Genomic DNA, 21,156 nt, shown 5'->3' on the forward strand with positions numbered 1-21,156 from the left:
AGTATCTACATGGATTTCCTCCGGGTGGTTCGGTTATCTCCCACAGTTCAAAAGTGTGCAGGTTACGTGGATTGGCCATACTAAATTGCCTGTAGCGTTCAGGGATGCGTAGGTCAGGTGGATTAGCCACGGGAAATGCAGGCCTACGGAGACAGGGTAAGGGTCTGGGTGGGATGCTCTTTGGAGTGTTGTTGTGGATGTGTTGGGCCGAATGGCCTGTTTCCACGCTGCGGGAATTCTATAATTCTGTGATTTAATCTCCTTTATAGTTTAGTGTTAGCATAGAAGAATTTTCTTTGATTACTTTTCTGGATTAGATCCAAGGATCTTTTACCTTGTGCCCATAAATTAATTCAAAATGATTAAAACTAATTGACTTATTGGGTGAATCTTGGGTGGTAAGCAAGAGAAATTCAAGCCCTCTGTCCCAGTTATGGGGTATCGTGGTAGTATGCCCCGATTATCATCTTGAGGATCTAGAAGAAATTGTTCTATAAAAGCCACTTGTGACTCTGGTGGTTTAGCTGTGTTTTATTCAGACCACTCAAAATTACTTCTTCTTGTCGGTCTTCTGGAAGGTTGGAGTTTCCCCACAATTTGGCATGCATAGCATGTTTAACAAAATTGTATTGTATCCTTTTGCAGGCAAGGCCAGTAAAATGCTGACTTTTGTGCATTGGGTTCCAGATTCCTGCATGCCCAGCTATTGGACTTTTGTGGGCTATTCACAATATATCCTAATAGTACCAAGGTGAAACTCCTGTCTGGTTTACCATCATTCTTAGGTCTGTGAGGAAGTCAGAACCTCATTATTAATATGGCATTCACATTATTAACATGGTCCCATTTCAGAACATTCAGCTTCAGCTTCAACTTGAGCAGTTTGGGTCAATTTATTTAACTGTTGGCTGGCTTACTGAATTTCAAACAGAGAAGACCTAATTATCATTGAATTCAGGCAGCCAAATCCCTGATCAAGGTTTTGGATAATCAAATGGCAGTCATCTGTCTGTAGTGCCAATTTGGCCTCAGGCAATGGAGCTTAGTTACCTATCAACCAGGTCTCTATACTGGAAGGGGGAAACATTGCGTCTTTTTCTGTAACTGCTCCTTCTCCTTAATCTGGTCTTCCTTAGACTACTGGGAAAGCCATTACCTTTGCCTCTGTCAGTTCAGTCCCTTGGAGTTGGTCAACCCTGTCCACAGGCAAATTATATGTAAGCCCCATATTAGGGACCCAGACATTATGGCACACAAGATGCACCCAGTAGGAATGGGTATGTCCTTGCTGCCAATATTATTTGTCCAAACCTTGGCATTTAATGCACTCTCTGATGGAAAAGTCATGCCTTTTCCCAATAAAATGATTTAGATGCTTATATACCCAAATATGACTATGGGTTTATCTGATTGACTTGAGGCATAGGGAGCTATTTTTCCTTTTGACAAAGTTTCCCTAAAACAGTTATGGATTTGCTCACCTCTCCAGTAGGCCATATCGGGTGGTGAATGCACCTTTTCCTAAATTGACCTGGATGTATCTAGTAAATCCTACTTGCTTACCAGGAATCTTTCCATCTAGGAATCACTTCCATCCTCAGACTTTGCTTTGTGGAAGAAATCCCTTTTCATTCTCAACTGTCCCTTTTTGACCCTGACCATTGGCCTTGTTTTTATTGTCCCACCTTCTAGCCACCACGGCTTGTGGGTGTGATGGTAAAATATTCCTACTAGGCCAAGGGCTTGTGGACAACCCTGTTATTATTGGCCACTGTGGCTACTTGCCTGCTGGAATGTTTTTTTAAATGCACTCACGGATGTGGCTGTTGTGCTCTGGGCCAGTACTTATTGTTGTTCCCTAGTTGTCCTTGGGAAGGTGGTGATGACCTGCTTTCTTGAACTGCTGCAGTCCATTTGGTGTAGGTAGCCTCAAAATCCATTGGTAGAGAGATGGAGGATTTTCAGCCAGCATCACTGAAGGAACAACAATATATTTCTGAAAGGATGGCCTGGAGGGGAACTTGTAAGTGGTGTTGTTCTCTGCATGGGTTCTGATGATGTAGGCTGTTAATTTTTAAGTTTTTCAAGGAAATTACCTTCCTCAGGTTCTCCTACATGTTGTCTATTCTAAATACCTGCATCAAATGATCAGTTGTTTTACCCTCTCAAAGTCTGTGTAGATCTGCCCAGGTTGCTTCTGAAGGCTTCAAAGTTTCTGCTTCTAAGTTTCTGCCTAGGGAAAGAATTCTTGAACCTAGCTATGTCTTAAGCTGCCAACAAGGAACAACTGAAGTCACTGATGTGTAAAAGGCCAGAAATCAAGGATCACAAATATCTGAGAAAGAAAGAAAAATGATAAGTTGCGTCAAATTAAAGACCCAAACGATGTTTTAAGGAAAGTTTAATGCCAGAAAAATAATCCAGGAACTTATCTTGAGCTTCAGCAGGACAAAGTAATTTTCAATCCATGATTCAATTTAGGTTATGTGATCTACAGAGAACAATATTAATCATCTGACATTTCAACAATTTGGCAGACTTATGCTTTCCCCCTTCCCCCAGTGTGTACAAAATTATTCCAAGCTTTCTTGTATTTTTATTTATTTCACATTATGCTGCAACTGTCCCCATCGCTTTGGCATTACTAATCTGTTGGGAGACATCAGATTGGTAATCTATTCTGAAACTTCTACTAAGAGTTCTCTCAACTATCTGCAAGCTTCTTTGAAGGCAGTAGATTCATTTGCTTACTACTGCATGTTACTTCATTTTTGGAGATATGCCTTTCCATGCTTAGTGCAGCTAAAGAGTTCAGTATTTATTAGAATTTGGACAGAAATATATTCTAGTTTGGGATTGAGAAAGTGAAACAAACATTTATCATATCAGATAATTATAGTAATTCTACATATAATAAATATCAGTTTGTCATGTTTAATAATTACATTTAGTCATTTGTTCGGTGCTGGTTTAAACGTTTTGTATATTTCTCATGATCTTGTAACATTCTCAATATTATTTTGAATTTGTTCATCTCCATCTCAACTTAAGTACAATATCTGTGGACACCAACCATCCAATGATAAATTCCTATTGTGCATGCTCACCTCATTTTGTTTCAAGTGTGCATGCAATAGAAAGCTGATTCTAAAACCTTTTTCAAAATCCACTTTATTTAACAGCTTTTTCACTTCCTTTTTTATGATTGTTAGATTTTTATCATTCTTTATTTCAATTCATTTAAAAGATTTTGCTGCCAAAATGTCAGCAGATGCAGTCCTAACATACTAAAAAAAAATGCTATTCCCTCATCTTGAGGGAACAGCATACTACTGTGGTGCAAGGCATTTCAATGCATTTTGTCAGTTTCACAAACATGAAATTAGGTTCAAACTGAAGCATTCTGGCACTACCTGCAAAACAGACAGATGGGAACATACAGAATGCACTTTTACAAGTATCACTGGTGACCTGGGAAGCAGAGATTCATGAGAATTATGAACCAGAGGCAGGAAGTGTGGTCAACATAACAAGCACTCTTCAAAAGAGAGGGAATTAACTGTGCCCCTAATTGCATGGTAACACTTAATATATACCTACAGACAAAATGTCTATTGCATGCAAGCAGCTGGTTTTCAAATGAGCTGCACTGCATTCGAATCGATGCAATTTTTTTTTCTTTACAGGTGAGTAGTTGTTACAATTGCAATTGTGATGTGTGGATTTCAGAGTGCATCGAATATACTTCATGATGTGACTGATCTAATGAACCTATTTTTACTCCAGATTTTCTTAGTGAAAAAAAAACCTGAAATACATACGTATCACAAATGGAGCAGTGATGGCAGCGGTCAGGTTTAATCAGTTGACATCGGTCACAGTATCGGATGGCTAATGAAAAGAAAACAACGATGAGAACCACCAAATATATGTGAAAGTACTTGCACATCCAGCAATTCAATTCAAACATTTTTTTAAATTAAAAACTATCTTAAAAATTTCCTGTTTAATTATTATCATTTCATAGAATTTAATTAGAAGTAACTCAGAGAAATTGTGGCAGAAATTTCTCTGTAGAAGATTAAGAAGGGCTGTGGTAGAGATGCTCAGCATCAGTAGCATTTAAGTAGGGAGAAACTATAGAATGACCAAGAAGCAGAGGATAATGATCTAAGGTAGTTTGTAGAAGAAGCAAGATTGGCAAGAAGAAACTTTTTTTATGCAGAAGTGGTCAGGATCTGGAATCTGTTAATGATTTATTAGTTATGCTATTAAAAGTACACAGGAGACAGGCACTGTTCAAAGAATAATTGAGATCACAATAGTGGCGCACTAATAGTGTTACTGGGCTTGTAATCCAAAGGCCCAGGTGAATGCTTGGGAGAACAAGGGTTCCAATTCCAAAACAGCAGGTTTAACAACTTGAAGCAGATCTTGTGGTGCAGTGGTCATGTGAGCCAGAATGTCTGAGCTCAAGTCTCAGCATGTTCCTGCCCCTCTGAACTTAGAGAACATAGAACAGTACAAGCCCTTTCGCCCTCGATGTTGTGCCAACCTTTCATCCTACTCTAAGATCAAACTAACCTACATACCTTTCATTTTATTATCTTCCATCTGGCTATCCAAGAGTCGCTTAAATGTCCTAATGCATCTGACTCTACCACCACTGCTGACAGTGCATTTCACACAGCCACCACTCTCTGTGTAAAGAATATACCTCTGACATCTCCTCTAAATCTTTCTCCAATCACCTTAAAATTATGACCACTCATGATAGCCTCCTCAGATGCTGCCTGACCTGCTGTGCTTTTCTAGCACCACACTCTCGACTCTGATCTCTGACATCTGCAGTCCTCACTTTCTCCTGACCTTAACTTGTCTCACTTTATCCAAGTCAGAGTTGTGGCTGTAGGTACCCGCATGGATACCAGCTCCGCCTGTCACTCTGAGAGGTATGGAATATTCTTTGTTCCAGTTGTATGGAGGCGGGGGAGGAGCGACCTACGACACTTGGTCTAATATAGTGATGGTGTCATCAGCACTGGTCTTGTCCAGAACTGGAAAAGTAATCAATCTTGCTTCCAATTTCCATCTTTCCTTCACCTGGTCTATCTCAGACCAATCCCTTCCTGAATTTCACTGTTCCAATTTCTAGGCATAGGCATGTTCACCACTATCTATTACAAACCCACTGACTCCCACAGTTACCTTGATTGTACTTCCTCATACCTAGTTTCTGGAAGAACTCCATTCTATTTTCCAGTTTCTCCATCTATTTGCATCTGTTCCGATGATGCCTCCTTCCACTGGGATACCTTTGACTTGTTCTCCTTTTTCCTCAATAGAGGATATTCCCTCACTGTGGTTCGGGCCCTGAACCGTGTCTGTAAAATATCCCTTGTCCTCACTTTCAAACCCACTTGCCTCGGAATTCAAAGGATAATTTTCTATCATTATGCCATCTACAACAGGATACCACCACCAAACATATCTTCTCCGCCCCTCCACTGTCAGAATCCTGCAGAGATGGTTTCTTCCGTGACACACTGATCCACTATTCCATCACCCTTAACATTTCCTCTCTCCATGGCACCTTCTCTTGTGATTACAAAAGATGTTAACCCTTTCCTATTCACCACCTCCCTCCTCACCATCCAGATGAAGCCGCATTTCACATATACTTCTTTCAATTTAGTCTACTACGTTTACTGCTCATTGTGTAGTCTCCCTTACACTGGTGAGACCAAATGGAAGTTGAGTGACCCCTTTTTGGAACCCCTCTACTCTGACTGTAGGAATTTCCCAGACTTTCCAGTTGATTACCATTTCAATAAACCACTTTCCTCCCATGCTAACATTTTCATTCCCAGCCTTCTATAATATTCCAATGAAACTCAATGCAAGATGGAGGAACTGCACCTAATTTTCCATGTATGCACTTTAGAGCCTCTTGGACTGAGTTTCACAACTTCAAATGACCTCTGTACTCCATTTTTCTTACATGCCCCACCCCGCCATTTTCTCTCAGTAGAATGGATTCATTTTCTTCTTTTCACAGCTAACTTTTACACTTATTTTTGCATATCTATCACCTCTTTACCATCTTTGGCTTTGGGTATGCTCACCATCTGTTCCGTTTACTCCTCCTCCCCTTTTGTCACTAGCATAAAAACATAATTTTCTAGTTCCTTTCAGTTCTGAAGAACAGTCCCAACTAAGGAACAAAGTTAACTGATTTTGTCTGCATGCATCATATCTTCAAAACATCATTGTCAGAAGAATTCCCACTGTCACGGATCAGGTTTTGAGGCAACCTGTGTGACTTCCAAACCGGTAATGATGGATCCTCCACAAGACTCTATTCCTTATTTTTTCCCTATTAGTTTTAAGGTATCAATTTAGATAATAGTAATTTTCCTAGAGTAGGTTGGGCCATGGAATACTGCATGTCAATACCAAAAGTTTACTTTTACTCCTGATCAATTGTGACTACTCTGGTGGAGAAATTTATTTTAAACTTAGCTGTTTAACTAATTTACTGGAATTCTTTGAGGACATTATGAGCATGTGTGGATAACGAGCAACCTGGTGGATGTGGTGTATCTGGATTTCCAGAAGGCACACAACAAGGTGCCGCACAAATACATAGATGATTTAGAATTGGGGACCAAATGTAGTATATCAAAGTTCGCAGCTGATACTAAAGTGAGTGATAAAGCAAAGTATGCAGCGGACACAAAGTCTGCAGAGCAATACAGATAGATTAAGTGAATGGGGAAGGGTTTGGTAGATGGAGTACAATGTTGGCAAATGTGAAATTTATCCATTTTGGTAGGAATAACAGCAAAATAGACTATTATTTAAATGGTGAAAAATTGTAGCATGCTGCTGTGCAGAGGGACCTGGGTGTCCTTTTGCATGAACCACAAAAAGCTGGTTTGTATGTACAGCAGGTAATTAAGATGGCAAATTAAATGTTGTCCTTGATTGCTAGAGGGATCAAGTTTAAAAATAGGGAGATTATGCTGCAGCTGTATATGGTGTTTGTGAGGCCACATCTGGAGTACTGCATATAGTTTTGGTCTCCTTACTTGAGAAAGGATGTACTGGTACTGGAGGGGTGCAGAGGAGGTTCACTAGGTTGATTCCAGAATTGAGAGACTGGGCTTATGAGGAGAGGTTGAGTAGACTGGAACTATATTTATTGAAACTTAGAAGAATGAGGGGGGATTGTATGGAAACATATACAATTATGAAGGGAAGAGATAAGATAGATGCAGGGAGGTTGTTTCCATGGCCAGTGAATCTCGAACTGAGGGCGTAGTCGCAAAATATGGGGGAGTAGATTTAGGATTGAGTTGAGAAAGAACTCCTTCACCCTTGGGGATGTGAATCTGTGGAATTCCCTACAAAGTGAAGCAGCTAAAGCGACTTCATTGAATATTTGTAAGAAAAAGATAGATAGATTTTTGAACAATAAATAAATGAAGGATTATGGTGAGCAGGCAGGTAAGTGGAGCGGAGTCCACGAACAGATCACCCATGATCTTATTGAATGGCGCAGCAGGCTCAACAGATGGCCTACTCCTATTTCTTATCATAGTTTACGAATGTCATTGAAGCCAACAACATACCGACTGTCATACTTATAGCCCAATATCATCTTGTTTACGGATAACATTTTGTCTTAAAGAAAAATTCCATTTGAGATTGGATCCTGATACCTCCAGCTGCAGTCCTGGTGTACACTGGTAACCTTTTAGCAGCATCCAAGAGAATTTGCTTTTGTACTTCAGGCCTTTCTTCTCGCTCATACTTTTCTTTATCAGCTCTGCTCAATTGGAACTATAAGCACATAAAAAATGCAACAAAATCAAACATTTTCTTTTGATTGATTCATCATGGATATTATTGGGAGGGTCTGTTTCCATGCTGTACATCTCTATGACTATGACTCTATGAAAGGCCAGCATTTAGCCTTCTCTAACCTTCCTTAAGAAGGTGGTAGTTTGCTGTCTTCTTGAAGCACTACAGTCTGTGTTGAAGGTGCTCTTTCACAGTACTTGTTGGTAGAGCGTTCAAGGACTTTGACAATGGCATCAGGAGGAACAGTAATATATTTTCAAGTCAGGATGATGTGCAATTTGGACAGGAACTTGAGTAGGCTTGTATTTCTGTACACCTGCTATCTTTGTCCTTCTAAATAGTTAAAATTGTGCATTTGGGGGCTGCTGTTGAAGCAGACTTGATACCTTGCTGAAAAAATATACATCCTGCTGAAACTGCTTTTTGTCAGCAATACTCAGGATCTATAATACCAAATGTAAAGGGTAGATGTGTCCCTGCCACACATCTCTGAGATGGGATACACTGCAATCACAATGGTACACTGAGTGGATTTTAAAGTGGCAGTTAGGGTGTCAATCAAGTGAGTTGCTTTGCTTGGATCTTCCTGAGGTTGAAGCTATTGGTGAAGCTGCGCTCATTGAATCAGAGAGTTTTACAGTACAAAAGGAGACCATTTAACCCATCATATCTGTACTAGTTCCTGAAAGTGCTAATCCCACTCTCCAGTCCTATCTCGGTTGCCCTCAAACGTCATCCGTTTCAAGTATATATCCAGCTATCTTTTGAAATCTCCTTTGAATCTGCTTTCACCACTCTCCCAAGCAGCACATTCCAAATCTTAACAACCTTCAGAGTAAAGCAGTTTCTCATCTCCCAGCTCTCTTGCTGACAATCTTGAAATTGTGGCCATCAGTTACTGACATACCAACGAATGGAAGTAGATCATCCTTGTTTACCCTGTCAAAATTGTTCATAATTTTGAACACCTCAATAAGATCACCTCTTAATCTTTCCTGCTCCAAGAAGAACAAACCCAATCTCCCCAATCTCTGCTTGTATCTAAACTCCTTCATTCTTGTATCATTCTAGTAAATCTCCCTTGAACTCTCTCCAGGAATTTAATATCCTTATTATTTCTCAGTTCCACCCAAATAACTTCCCTGGATGTATTTCCAACAATATCCTCCCTAAGTACAGCTGTAACGCTATCTCTTATCAAAAACGCCACTCCCCCTCCTCTCTTGCCTCCCTTTCTATCCTTCCTGTAGCATTTGTATCCTGAAACATTAGGCTGCTAGTCCTGTCCATCCCTGAGCCATGTTTCTGTAATTGCTATGATATCCCAGTCCCATGTTCTTAACCATGCCCTGAGTTCATCTGTCTTCCCTGTTAGGCCTCTTGCATTGAAATAAATGTAGTTTAATTTATCAGTCGTACCTTGTCCCTGTCTGCCCCGACTGTTTGACTCGCTTCTATTCTCAACTGGACCAGTCTCAGATTGATCTCTATCCTCACTATCTCCCTGGGTCCCACCCTCCACCTGACTAGTTTAAATCCGCCTGAGCAGCTCTAGCAAATCTCCCTGTCAGTATATTAGTCCCCTTCTAATTTAGGTGCAATCCGTCCTTCTTGTACAGGTCACTTCTACACCAAAAGAGATTCCAATAATTCAAAAATGTGAATCCTTTTCCCATACACCAGCTCCTTAGCCATGCATTCATCTGCTCTATTCTCCTATTCTGGCCCTCACTAGCTTGTAGCACCGGAAGTAATCCAGATATTACTACCCTAGAGGACTTCCTATTTAAATTCCTGCCTAACTCTCTGTAGTCTCCCTTCAGAATCTCAACCTTTTCCCTTCCTATGTGGACAATGACCTCTTGCTGGCCCCTCTCCCCCTTGAGCGCATTCTGCACTCTCTCTGAGACATCCTTGATCCTGGCACCAAGGAAGTAACACACCATTCTGATATATCACTGCTGGCCACAGAAATGCCTGTCCGTACCTCTGACTAGAGAGTCCCCTAATACAATTGATCTCTATGAACCCGACATACCCCTTATTGCATTAGAGCCAGTCTCAATACCAGAAACTTGGCTGTTTGTACTATGTCCCTGTGAATCGATCACCCCCTACATTTTCCAAAACAGCATACTTGTTTGAAATGGGGATAGCCACAGAAGACTCCTTCACTAACTGCCTACCTCTCTTACCTTAAATTAAATAGCAGAGGATAGATATTCCTGGAAATACATACAGGGAAGTTATTTGGGTGGAACTGAGAAATAAGAAAAGGATGATCACCTTACTGGGATCGTATTATAGATCCCCTAATAGTCAGAGGGAAATTGAGAAATAAATTTGTAAGGAGATCTGTTATCTGTAAGAATAATAGGGTAATTATGGTAGTGGATTTTAACTTTCTAAACATAGACTGGGACTGCTATTGTGTTAAGGGTTTAGATAGAGAGGAATTTGTTAAGTGTGTACAAGAAAATGTTCTGATTCAGTGTGTGGGTGTACCTACTAAAGCAGGTGAAAACTTGACCTACTCTTGGGAAATAAGGCAGGGCAGGTGACTGAGGTGTCAGTGAGGGAGCACTTTCAGGCCAGCGACCATAATTCTTTTAGATTTAAAACAGTGATGGAAAAGGATAGACCAGATCTAAAAGGTGAAGTTCTAAATTGGAGAAAGGTCAATTTTGACGGTATTAGGTAAGAGCTTTCAAAAGCTGATTGGAGGGCAGATGTTCACAGGTAAAGGGATAGCTGGAAAATGGGAAGCCTTCAGAAATGAGATCATGAGAATCCATAAAGGTGGATAAATCCCGAGGACCTCATCAGGTGTACCCTAGAATTCTTTGGGAAGCTAGGGAAGTGATTGCTGGGCCTCTTGCTGAGCTATTTGTATCATCGATAGTCACAGATAAGGCGCAGGAAGACTGGAGGTTGGCTAACGTGGTGCCGCTGTTTAAGAAAGGTCGTAAGGACAAGCCAGGGAATTATAGACCAGTGAGCCTGACGTCGGTGGTGGGCAAGTTGTTGGAGGGAATCCTGAGGGACAGGATTTACATGTATTTGGAAAGGCAAGGACTAATTAGGGATGGTCAACATGGCTTTGTGCGTGGGAAATCATGTCTCACAAACTTGATTGAGCTTTTTGACGAAGTAACAAAGAGGATAGATATGGGCAGAGCAGTAGATGTGATCAAAATGGACTTCAGTAAAGCGTTCAACAAGGTTCCCCACGAGAGACTGATTAGCAAGGTTAGATCTCACGGAATACAGGGAGAACTAGCCATTTGGATACAGAACTGGCTCAAAGGTAGAAAACAGAAGGTGGTGGTGGAGGGTTGCTTTTCAGACTGGAGGCTTGTGACCAGTGGAGTGCCACAAGGATCAGTGCTGGGTCCACTACTTTTCATCATTTATATAGATGATTTGGATGTGAGCATAAGAGGTATAGTTAATAAGTTTGCAGATGACACCAAATTTGGAGGTGCAGTGGACAGCAAAGAAGGTTACCTCAGATTATAACAGGATCTTGATCAGATGGGCCAATGGGCTGAGAAGTGGCAGATGGAGTTTAATTCAGATAAATGTGAAGTGCTGTATTTTGGGAAAGCAAATCTTAGCAGGACTTATACACTTAATGGTAAGGTCCTCGGGAGTGTTGCTGAACAAAGAGACCTTGGAGTGCAGGCTCATAGCTCCTTGAAAGTGGAGTCGCAGGTAGACAGGTTAGTGAAGAAGGCGTTTGGTATGCTTTCCTTTATTGGTCAGAGTCATGAGTACAGGAGTTGGGAGGTCATGTTGCGGATATACAGGACATTGGTTAGGCCACTGTTGGAATATTGCATGCAATTCTGGTCTCCTTCCTTTCAGAAAGATGTTGTGAAACTTAAAAGGGTTCACAAAAGATCTACAAGGATGTTGCCAGGGTTGGAGGATTTGAACTATAGGGAGAGGGCTGGGGCTGTTTTCCCTGGAGCGTCGGAGGCTGAGGGGTGACCTTATAGAGGTTTATAAAATTATGAGGGGCATGGATAAGATAAATAGACAAAGTCTTTTCCCAGTGGTGGGGAGTCCAGAACTAGAGGGCATAGGTTTAGGGTGAGAGGGGAAAGATATAAAAGAGACCTAAGGGGCAACTTTTCTACGCAGAGGGTGGTACTTGTATGGAATGAGCTGCCAGAGGAAGTGATGGAGGCTAGTACAATTGCAACATTTAAAGGGCATTTGGGTGGGTACATAAATAGGAAGGGTTTGGAGGGATAAGGGCCTGGTGCTGGCAGGTGGACTAGATTGTGTTGGGATATCTAGTTGGCATGGACTGTTTGGACCGAAGGGTCTGTTTCCGTGCTGTAAATCTCTATTACTCTATCCTTCCTTAAATAAGGTATGCAGAACTGAACACAACAGTCCAAGTGTGGTCTAACCAATGATTTGTAGCATCACTTCCTTGTTTCTATATTCGTCCTCTATTTATAAACCCAAGAATCCTATAAATCATCTTCACAGCCATGTCAACTTGCCTGGCCTACTTCAGAGAAATATATATGTGAACTCTAGATCCCTCTGCTCCTGTATTCATCTTGGGGCGGCACAGTGGTTAGCACTGCTGTCTCATAGCACTCAGTTTTAGGTTTGATTCCTGCCCCGTGTGTCTGTCTATTAGGGTGAATTGGCCATGCTAAATTGCCCATAGTGTTAGATGCATTAGACAGAGGGAAATGGGTCTGGGTGGGTTACTCTTCGGAGGGTCAGTGTGGTCCTGTTGGGCCGAAGGGCCTGTTTCCACACTGTAGGGAATCTAATCTAATCTAATCTCATCTCATGGACAATTAAGCCTGTATTGTCGCTCAGTGTTTCTTCTACCAAAATGTATTACCTCACATTTCTCTGCATTGAAATTCATTTGCAAAGTGTCTGCTCATTTGGCCAACTTGTTAACGTCCCTTTGAAGTCACTAAGCATCATCCTCACAATTCATTATTCTCCATAGTTTGTATTATCTGCAAATTTTGAGATTTTGCACTCAACACCCATTTCCACATCATTTGTATAATTCTGAAAAAACCAGGGATCCCAACACCAATCCCTGGGGAACTTTCAACTTGTCTCCAATCTGAGAAATGCCCATCAATACCTACCCTCAGTTTCCAATTTTTAGCCAACTTCTAATCCATGATGCCAAGGGCCCACCAATTCCAAACATTTCTAATTTGCTAACCAGCTTGCCATATGGCATTGGATCAAATGCTTTCTGAAAGTTCAAATATACAACATCCACAGCACTATCCTCATCCATTGGCTGTGTCAGCTCATCAAAGAACTTAATAAATTTGTCAGACATGACCTGCCCTTGACAAAGTCATACTGGCTGTCTATTATTAACTTATTTTTCTCTAAGTGTATATTTACCATATCCCATATTATGGCCTCCATCAGTTTTCCCACTATTGATGTCATCCAGACAAGTGGAAAGTATTCCATCACACTCCTGATTTGTGTCTTATTAGATGCTGTCTGCTCCTCGGATGCTGCCTGAACTGCTGTGCTCTTCCAGCACCACTAATCCAAAATCTGGTTTCCAGCATCTGCAGTCATTGTTTTTACCCTTATGGAATGAGGAGGTGAGTTTATGAAATACACAACCTTTGATCTGTTCTTATAGCAATCGTATTAAAGTGACTGGTCCAATTAAGTTTCTGGTCAATCGTGTCATTAATGCTGAGATATTCAGGTTATTAATGTTGGGGGATTTGGTGATGGTCAAACTAATGTCAACAGAATACTACAAGTGTCAAAACAAAATGGGTGAACAACACTGAGCATGAAGCATTAGCTAGAGTTCTATTCTAACAGCAAAAAATTAGAAAGGCTGTCAGAGGGTCTTAAAATTCCCTTTACCCCTATAAATTCTCAAGCTGTTTCATTCCCACAGCTTGATGCTGTTTACCATCAGGTCTAGCACTGCAAAACAAAATGGATAATACAAGACTGAACCTAAATCTACTCCAAAAAAAAAACTCTGACTCTGTGGTTTGATTTTGGAGAATCTATCTGCAGCAATAATTTTAAAACCAAAGACCTGCTATACTCTGGTGCTGTTATTGAGCACTAGTTAGCAGTTATATAAAGCACATATTTAAATGGACAATTCACTAGTATCTGTTAGCAGGGTTTTTGCTATTCATTCAATAAGGAAGTGAAAGTCAAGAACTGTCCTGTCTGACCACTACATCAGTAGCTGTCTCAGAATCTTTAAAAATCAGTCTAAGCAGGCTCTGCCAATAGACTAAAGCAGGCTATCTGCTCAGCTCCAAAGGCACAAGTCTGAACATAACTAATGTAAATAATAATTATAAAGGAGAACACAGAATACAATAAAAAATAAGACCCAGTGTTGCATACCATCCTACAAGGATCTTACAGTATTATAGAATTTTACAGACTATATTATGAACTACCGCAGCAGTAAGTTTCATACGGCTGCTTGCAACAGTTGAATGTCTTACAGTTTTGAATCTAGCCTTGTGTTTAGAAGAAGCTTCTCCCTCTGCTGTTTATTTACTCATCCATAAATTTAGCACACATTTTTCCTGCTTCAGCTTAAATCCTAGAACTGATAAAGAAAATCACAAGCCAGGCATCTGCCAGTGCTGTTTGATGCAACATATGAAAAAAGTAGTCCAAAACAACTTTCATTTCCATGGCCTTCTCAACAGCTACCTTCAATAGTACGACCTGAATCAGCATCCAATCGCACTGAAAGGATTGAGGAACCCACCTTGCAATCGTCCACTCTGTAGTAGTGTCTTGTAATATCAAACATTGGCAATGGGTGCAGGCAATCTTTATATAATTTACATTGAAGGTAAACACCATAAGAGGTTTGAACTTCGTGCAAAAAGGAAGATTACTACATATTTCACTCAAATTTAATTACCTTTCGAGAGGGTGAAGCTGGTACTGTGAAAATAGCTTTGCAATAGGTCCATACAAACATCACAAAAAATAAGTGAAATACCACAAGATACGCAGCTGCAATATAAAAGAAAGATCAGATGAAGAAGAGATCTATTATTAACAGAGTTTTAAAAAGTACATGTAACTATATTTACCATCAAAATGTTCTGTATACGTAAAGGTTGATTAGTCATTCAGTTCTGTTCTACAGGGACAGTACTTTAGCTTTTGCTAGGAACTCAATAAAATGAAATTTAATGGACAATTGTCAGCATTGCAATTGGTAAAGGTAAGCCAAAAGTTCACCATACTAAGCTAGTGGAGAAGAATACAAAGGACCTGTGGAGTAGCATACTGATATTTGTATTCTCAAGTATTTGGTCAAATCAATCTCCAACTCAAATGTGTTTTCCTTTCACTAAATTTCACCAGGTGGTAACGACTCCAATTAAAGTAGCCATTTTGCTTAGTTTCTTATTCACCTGCATTGGAATTATATTATTTGTCTCAGCACGCCCTGTTCCTCAAGTGAAAGCAAGAATTGGTTAGAGAAATTTCAGGGGCATGTGAGCAGATGCTGAGCAAACTAAGTCTTGAAGTAACCTTGGAAACTTCACCAGTACATCTGCCTCAAACAATGAATATTCATGGCTAGACCAAAAATTTCCTCCACAGTGCCCCAATATGTGGTCATGCTTCTGAACATAAACAAATCTTCCATCTCCTTAGTCATCACTTTTCTGGTGAAATTGCTAAATTTGAACGAGGCAGGCAGCTTTTGTGTAGCCAGCCATGAGTAGAGACAACCAAAATCGTTTTTCATTAAATGGAGAAGATTTTCATTTAGGCAGCCCCTGACCTAATGCCACACATCAAACATATGACATTACCTGACTTGCATTTCTTAACAGGCTTGGGTATGTGTAATGCAAAGCTTAGTAAAGAATAGTTTTAAACATTCATTAAATAGCGCAGATGGTAATCAGTACTGTACATACACAAAATAATCTAATAAGTGTTGAGATTCATCTAATATTAAAAGTCAAGTAGTGTAAATTTTACAAGATTTACATATTCAGCTAAAACTTTTAACATCTTCAGTGTAAGTCTGATTTTAGATTTCTGGCCTGAAAAGAAAAAATAATTACACATAGATCTAAATTTTCACCATGACTGAGAGTGACTCCAGCAGAGCTAAAATGGTGCTGGAAGGCAGAATTCAGAAGTTGCATCTCAAACTCTTCTATACCACCATGGGGCTGGAGGAAATGGTGGCTTTTGGATACGTGTGATTCATGGAGGATACTGCACACACAAAATTACACCTGCCTTCAGTCCGATTGAATTTTTAAAGAGATTAATCAGAAGATCTAAAGCTGCTGGCATTATTTGAAGAGTTTTTGAAGAGATTCAGGCACACCTTCAGCAAAGACAAGGTGACATATGGATTGAGGATACATTAAAAAAAATAGATAAACCTTTTGGAACAGTCAAGCCATCATGGAAGCTGTTGAGCTGTCAAAGTATTTAAATCTCCACATATTTAAATTGTTGCAGGTAGGAAGAAGTACCGTCTGCAGTGTTTAAAAAAAATCAGTACCTGCTGTTTCACTGTCTGTTGACACAAGCCTGAGAGCTATCATTTCGGATTTGTGTTCTCACAACTTATCAGAGTGAGGTGCTCTGTTATCAGTTCACAGAATGACTGGTAGCCCCGTGTTGTTAAAAACCTTTTGAAGTGAGACAGTGAATACAAGTGCTTGTTTCACAATGTATTAAGTAGTCGAAGGAAGTTAAAGACAGTGAATGGATTTTAAGTGCCCTTTTAAAATACTGAATTCAACAAAAGACAGAATAATTTGATTTCATCTGAGTACAGTTCCCAAAGTCCACCTATAATGGACAGTTGACAAATTGGTATGGAGGGTGTAAGGACAAAGGTTGGTAGAGTCATGGATTGGCATGAGTTAGCAGTAAGTCAGCACTGGGACTACAAAGGCTATGACTGTGTGTATGGGGAAGGACATAGAATGATATGGCTGGGGCACAGGGAGTATGTTGCAGGGAGAATGTGAAGGGTGAAGGCTATTTTTGTTTTGTATGTTTTTTAAAACAGGCACAACAAAGCTTCTGATCATCAAGTCAGGCCCTTTCCACTGTGTATCTCCATTCATTACAGACTCCAAAGTCTTTCAAAGGCAGCAGGCCTAACGCGCATTAAAATCCATTCCTGCCAACCTCAATCATCTGGGCAACCTCTCCAAGGTTAGGATTATGAAACTGGCGACATTCCCAAAAATTAAAGTCATTGTATTGCATATGTTTGTTAGTAAATTCCAATGGCAATTTTGATTTTGAAGTATAGTTATCATTGTTTTATCGGCAATAAATATGTATTTTCAAAGAAACAAGTTGCTTGACATTTTGTCGATGAGTCTTCACATTCACAAGTTTTACAACAAAACTATAAAAGGGTGACAAACCGATTTCATTTCCTCACATCTGCCACTACTCTGGAACAATTGCAAAAGTAATCTTGTATTTATGATGCAATTAGGATTACTGTGACACAAAATTCCAGGATAACATTGTGCAGTGGATTGTAACAACAGAAAATACTTCCTTGTATTTAACAGTCTAAAGACCAGCTTGAAAGAAATTAAATTGAAAATCATATGAAACCGGATTATAATCCAACAGATTTGATTGAAACCTTAAGCTTTCAGAGCCCCGCTCCTTCCTCAGGCAGTTAGACATTGAGGAAGGAGCGGGGCTCTGAAAGCTTAAGGTTTCAAATAAACCAAATGGATTACAGCCCCCGGTGTTGTGTGATTTTTGACTTTGTCCACCCCAGTCCAACACTGGACCCTCCACATTATGAAAGATATTAAGTTATACTTGGCAATTTAAATGGAGTATTGCTAATTTTATTTGCAATGACTTCATAAATACTAGCAAAGCAACAGGGAGTATGGAGTAAAGTAGAAAGATAAGCAGCAGGTTAGCATGTGTGCAGGGTTTAGGTTCGAGGCAGACTAGGAATGAAGCAAAAGGAAGGATAACTTAGGACATATTACAAAAGGTGATAGAAATACTGACGATAAAATTAGCATTAAAGGTGCTTTACCTGAATGCTTGTAGTATTCATAACAAAGTAGATGAATTAACACGACGAGTCATCGTGAATGATTATGATGTGGTAGGCATTCCAGAGACATGGTTGCAGGGGATTCAGGACTGTCAGTTCAACATCCAAGGATTTATAACTTATTGAAAAGACAGGGAGGTGGGCAGAGTGAGTGGGGTTGCCTTGTTAGTTAAGAATGAAATTAAATCTATGGCACTGAATGACATGGGGTCAGATGATATGGAGTCTGTGTGGGTGGAGTTGAGGAACCACAAAGGCAAACAAACCATAATGGGAGTTGTGTACAGACCTCCCAGCAGTGGTCAGGATCAGGGGCGTAAGATGTACCAGGACATGTCAGCAAGGCAAGGTCACAGTGAAAATGGGGGACTTCAATATGTAGGTGGACTGGGTGAATAATGTTGCCGGTGATTCCAAAGAAAGGGAATTCATAGAATGCCTGCAGGATAGCTTTTTGGAACAGCTTGTGATGGAGCCCACAAGAGAGTAGGCTATTCTGGCTGTGTAATGAGGCAGACTTTATAAAAGATCTCAAAGTAAGGGAACACTTCGGAGGCAGCAATCATAATATGGTAGAGTTCAGTTTGCAGTTTAAAAGAAAGAAGGCAAAATTGGGTGTAATGGTGCTACAGTTAAATAAAGGTTATTACAGGGGCATGAGAGAGGAACTGACGAAAATCGACTGGAAGCAGCACCTAGCAGGGAAGACAGTACAGCAACAATGGTAGGAGTTTCTGGGTGTAATTGAGGACACAGGACAGAGGTTCATCGCAAACAAAAGAAAGATTATCCAGGAAGGGATTAGACAGCCATGGCTGACAAAGAAAGTCAGGAAATGTATCATAGAAAAAGAGAGAACCTATAATGTGGCCAAAAGCACTGGGAAATCAGAACACTGGGAAGGCTACAAAAACAAACAAAGGATAACAAAGACAGAAGTAAGGAAGAAGAGGATTAAATATGAAGGTAAGCTAGCCAGTAATATTAAAAATGATAATAAAAGTTTCTTTCAATAAATAAGAAACAAACAAGAGGCAAAAGTAGAAATTGGGCCGCTCCAAATTGTTGCAGGAAGGCTAGTGATGGGAGATAAGGAAATAGCTGAAGAACTTAATAAATATTTTGTGTCAGTCTTCACAGTGGAAGACATGAGTAATCTCCCAACAATTAAGGAGAGTCAAGGGGCAGAGTTGAGTATGGTAGCCATTACAAAAGAGAAAGTGCTAGAAAAGCTAAAAGGTCTAAAAATTGATAAATCTCCTGGCCCTAGAGTTCTGAAGGATGTGGCTGAGGAAATAGCAGAGGCGTTGATTGTAATCTTTCAAAAATCACTGGGGTCAGGGAAAGTCCCAGGTGATTGGAAAATCACTATTGTAACCCCTTGTTCAAGAAAGGATCAAGACAAAAGATGGAAAATTATAGGCTGATTAGCCTAACCTTGGTTGTTGGTAAAATTCTAGAATCTATTGTTAAGGATGAGGTTTCTAAATTCTTGGAAGTGCAGGGTCGGATTAGAACAAGTCAGAGTGGATTTAGTAAAGAGAGGTCGTGCCGGAGAAACCTGTTAGAATTCTTTGAAGAGGTAACAGGTAGGTTAGACCAGGGAAACCCAGTGGATGTTATCTATCTAGACTTCCAAAGGCCTTTGATATGGTGCCTCACGGGAAGCTGCTGAGTAAGTTGAGGGCACATGGTGTTCAAGATGAGCTACTGGCATGAATTGAGGACTGGCTGTCTGACAGATGGCAGAGAGTTGGGATAAAAGGTTCTTTTTTGGAATGGCGGCTAGTGACAAGTGGTGTCCCACAGGGTTCAGTGTTGGGGCTGATGTTGTTCATTTTATCTATTAATGATCTGGATGAAGGGACTTGGGGCATTCTGGTGAAATTTGCCAATGATACAAAGTTAGGCGGACAGGCAGGTAGTTCTGACAAGGTGGGGAGGTTGCAGAAAGATTTAGACAGTTTAGGAGAGTGGTGCAAGGAATAGCTGATGAAATTCAATGTGAGAAAATGCGAGGTTTTGCACGTGGGAAATAAGAACAGAGGCATGAATTATTTTATAAACGGTGATAAAATTCACAAAGCCAAAGTACAAAGTATTCTGGGAGTGCTAGTCCAGGATTCTCTAAAGGCTGACTTGCAGGTTGAATCCGTGGTTAAGAAAGCAAATGTAATGTTGTTATTTATTGCAAAAGAGCTGAAATGTAAAAGCAGCAATGTGCTACTGAGACTTTATAAAGGTCTAGTTAGGCCCCATTTAGAATACTGCATCTAGTTTTGGGCCCCACACCTCAGGAAGGACGTACTGGCACTGGAGCGTGTCCAGCCGATGATCCCTGGAAATGGTAGGCCTAACATACGATGAATGACTGAGGATCCTGGGACTGTATTCATTAAAGTTTAGAAGGTTGAGAGGTTTTTAATAGGAACTTACAAGATAATGCACGGCTTAGAAAGGGTGGATGCTGGGAATTTGTTTCCGTCAGGCAGGGAAACTAGGACCCATGGGCACAGACTTAGAATTAGAATGGGTCAATTTGAAGTGGAAATGAGGAGACATTTCTTTAGCCTGAGAGTGGTGGGCCTGTGGAATTCATTGCCATATCTTAAATGTCTTCAAGGCAGAGATTGATAAATTCTTAATCTCACAAGGAATTAAGGGATATAGGGAGAATGCAGGTAAGTGGCGTTGAAATACCCATCAGCCATGATTGAAGAGCAGAGTGGACTCGATGGGCTGAATGGCTTTACTTCCATTCTTATGTCTTATGGTCTTAAGGTAGGTGATATCATTTCCGGTTCTTTCTCTCAGAGGTTGGCAAATGGGGTCCAAATTGATATGTTTATTGATGGAGTTCCGATTTGAATGCCAGGCCTCTAGGAATTCCCGTGTATGTCTCGTTTAGCTTATCCTCGGATGGATATGTTGTCCCAGTTGAAGTGGTGTCCTTCTTATCTGTATGTAAGGTTACTAATGAGATACTGAAATACCTAGTAGAAGATTCATGCCACTCCATCCACTCCACCTAAGAATTCCTGAACATCATCAAGGGCACCAAGATAAAAGAAGATGAAATAATGGCCTCCTTTGACCTAACAGCCCTATTCACATCAATTAACATCAGCCTGGCCAAAGAGACACTGACCGCACTACTACTAGACGAACCGAGGACACAAACACCAGAC

At 40.4% G+C, this 21,156-nt stretch overlaps 1 protein-coding gene across 1 annotated transcript in view; it reads right to left on the reverse strand.

Moving 5' to 3' along the window:
* The window catches only part of LOC122557360 (palmitoyltransferase ZDHHC15B), a 105,764-nt gene that overhangs the window by 20,736 nt on the left and 63,872 nt on the right, over positions 1-21,156 (reverse strand). Inside the window, exons 3-5 of the mRNA XM_043704992.2 lie at positions 14,801-14,895; positions 7,725-7,845; positions 3,822-3,891 (exon numbers count right to left, since the gene is read on the reverse strand). Of these exons, the coding sequence (XP_043560927.1) occupies positions 3,822-3,891; positions 7,725-7,845; positions 14,801-14,895 (286 nt within the window). The remainder of the gene's footprint in view (positions 1-3,821; positions 3,892-7,724; positions 7,846-14,800; positions 14,896-21,156) is intronic.

The sequence above is a fragment of the Chiloscyllium plagiosum genome, unplaced genomic scaffold (genome assembly GCF_037043375.1).
Source record: "Chiloscyllium plagiosum isolate Xiang-an unplaced genomic scaffold, Cpla_swu_hap1 HiC_scaffold_11, whole genome shotgun sequence".
NCBI lineage: Eukaryota > Metazoa > Chordata > Chondrichthyes > Orectolobiformes > Hemiscylliidae > Chiloscyllium > Chiloscyllium plagiosum.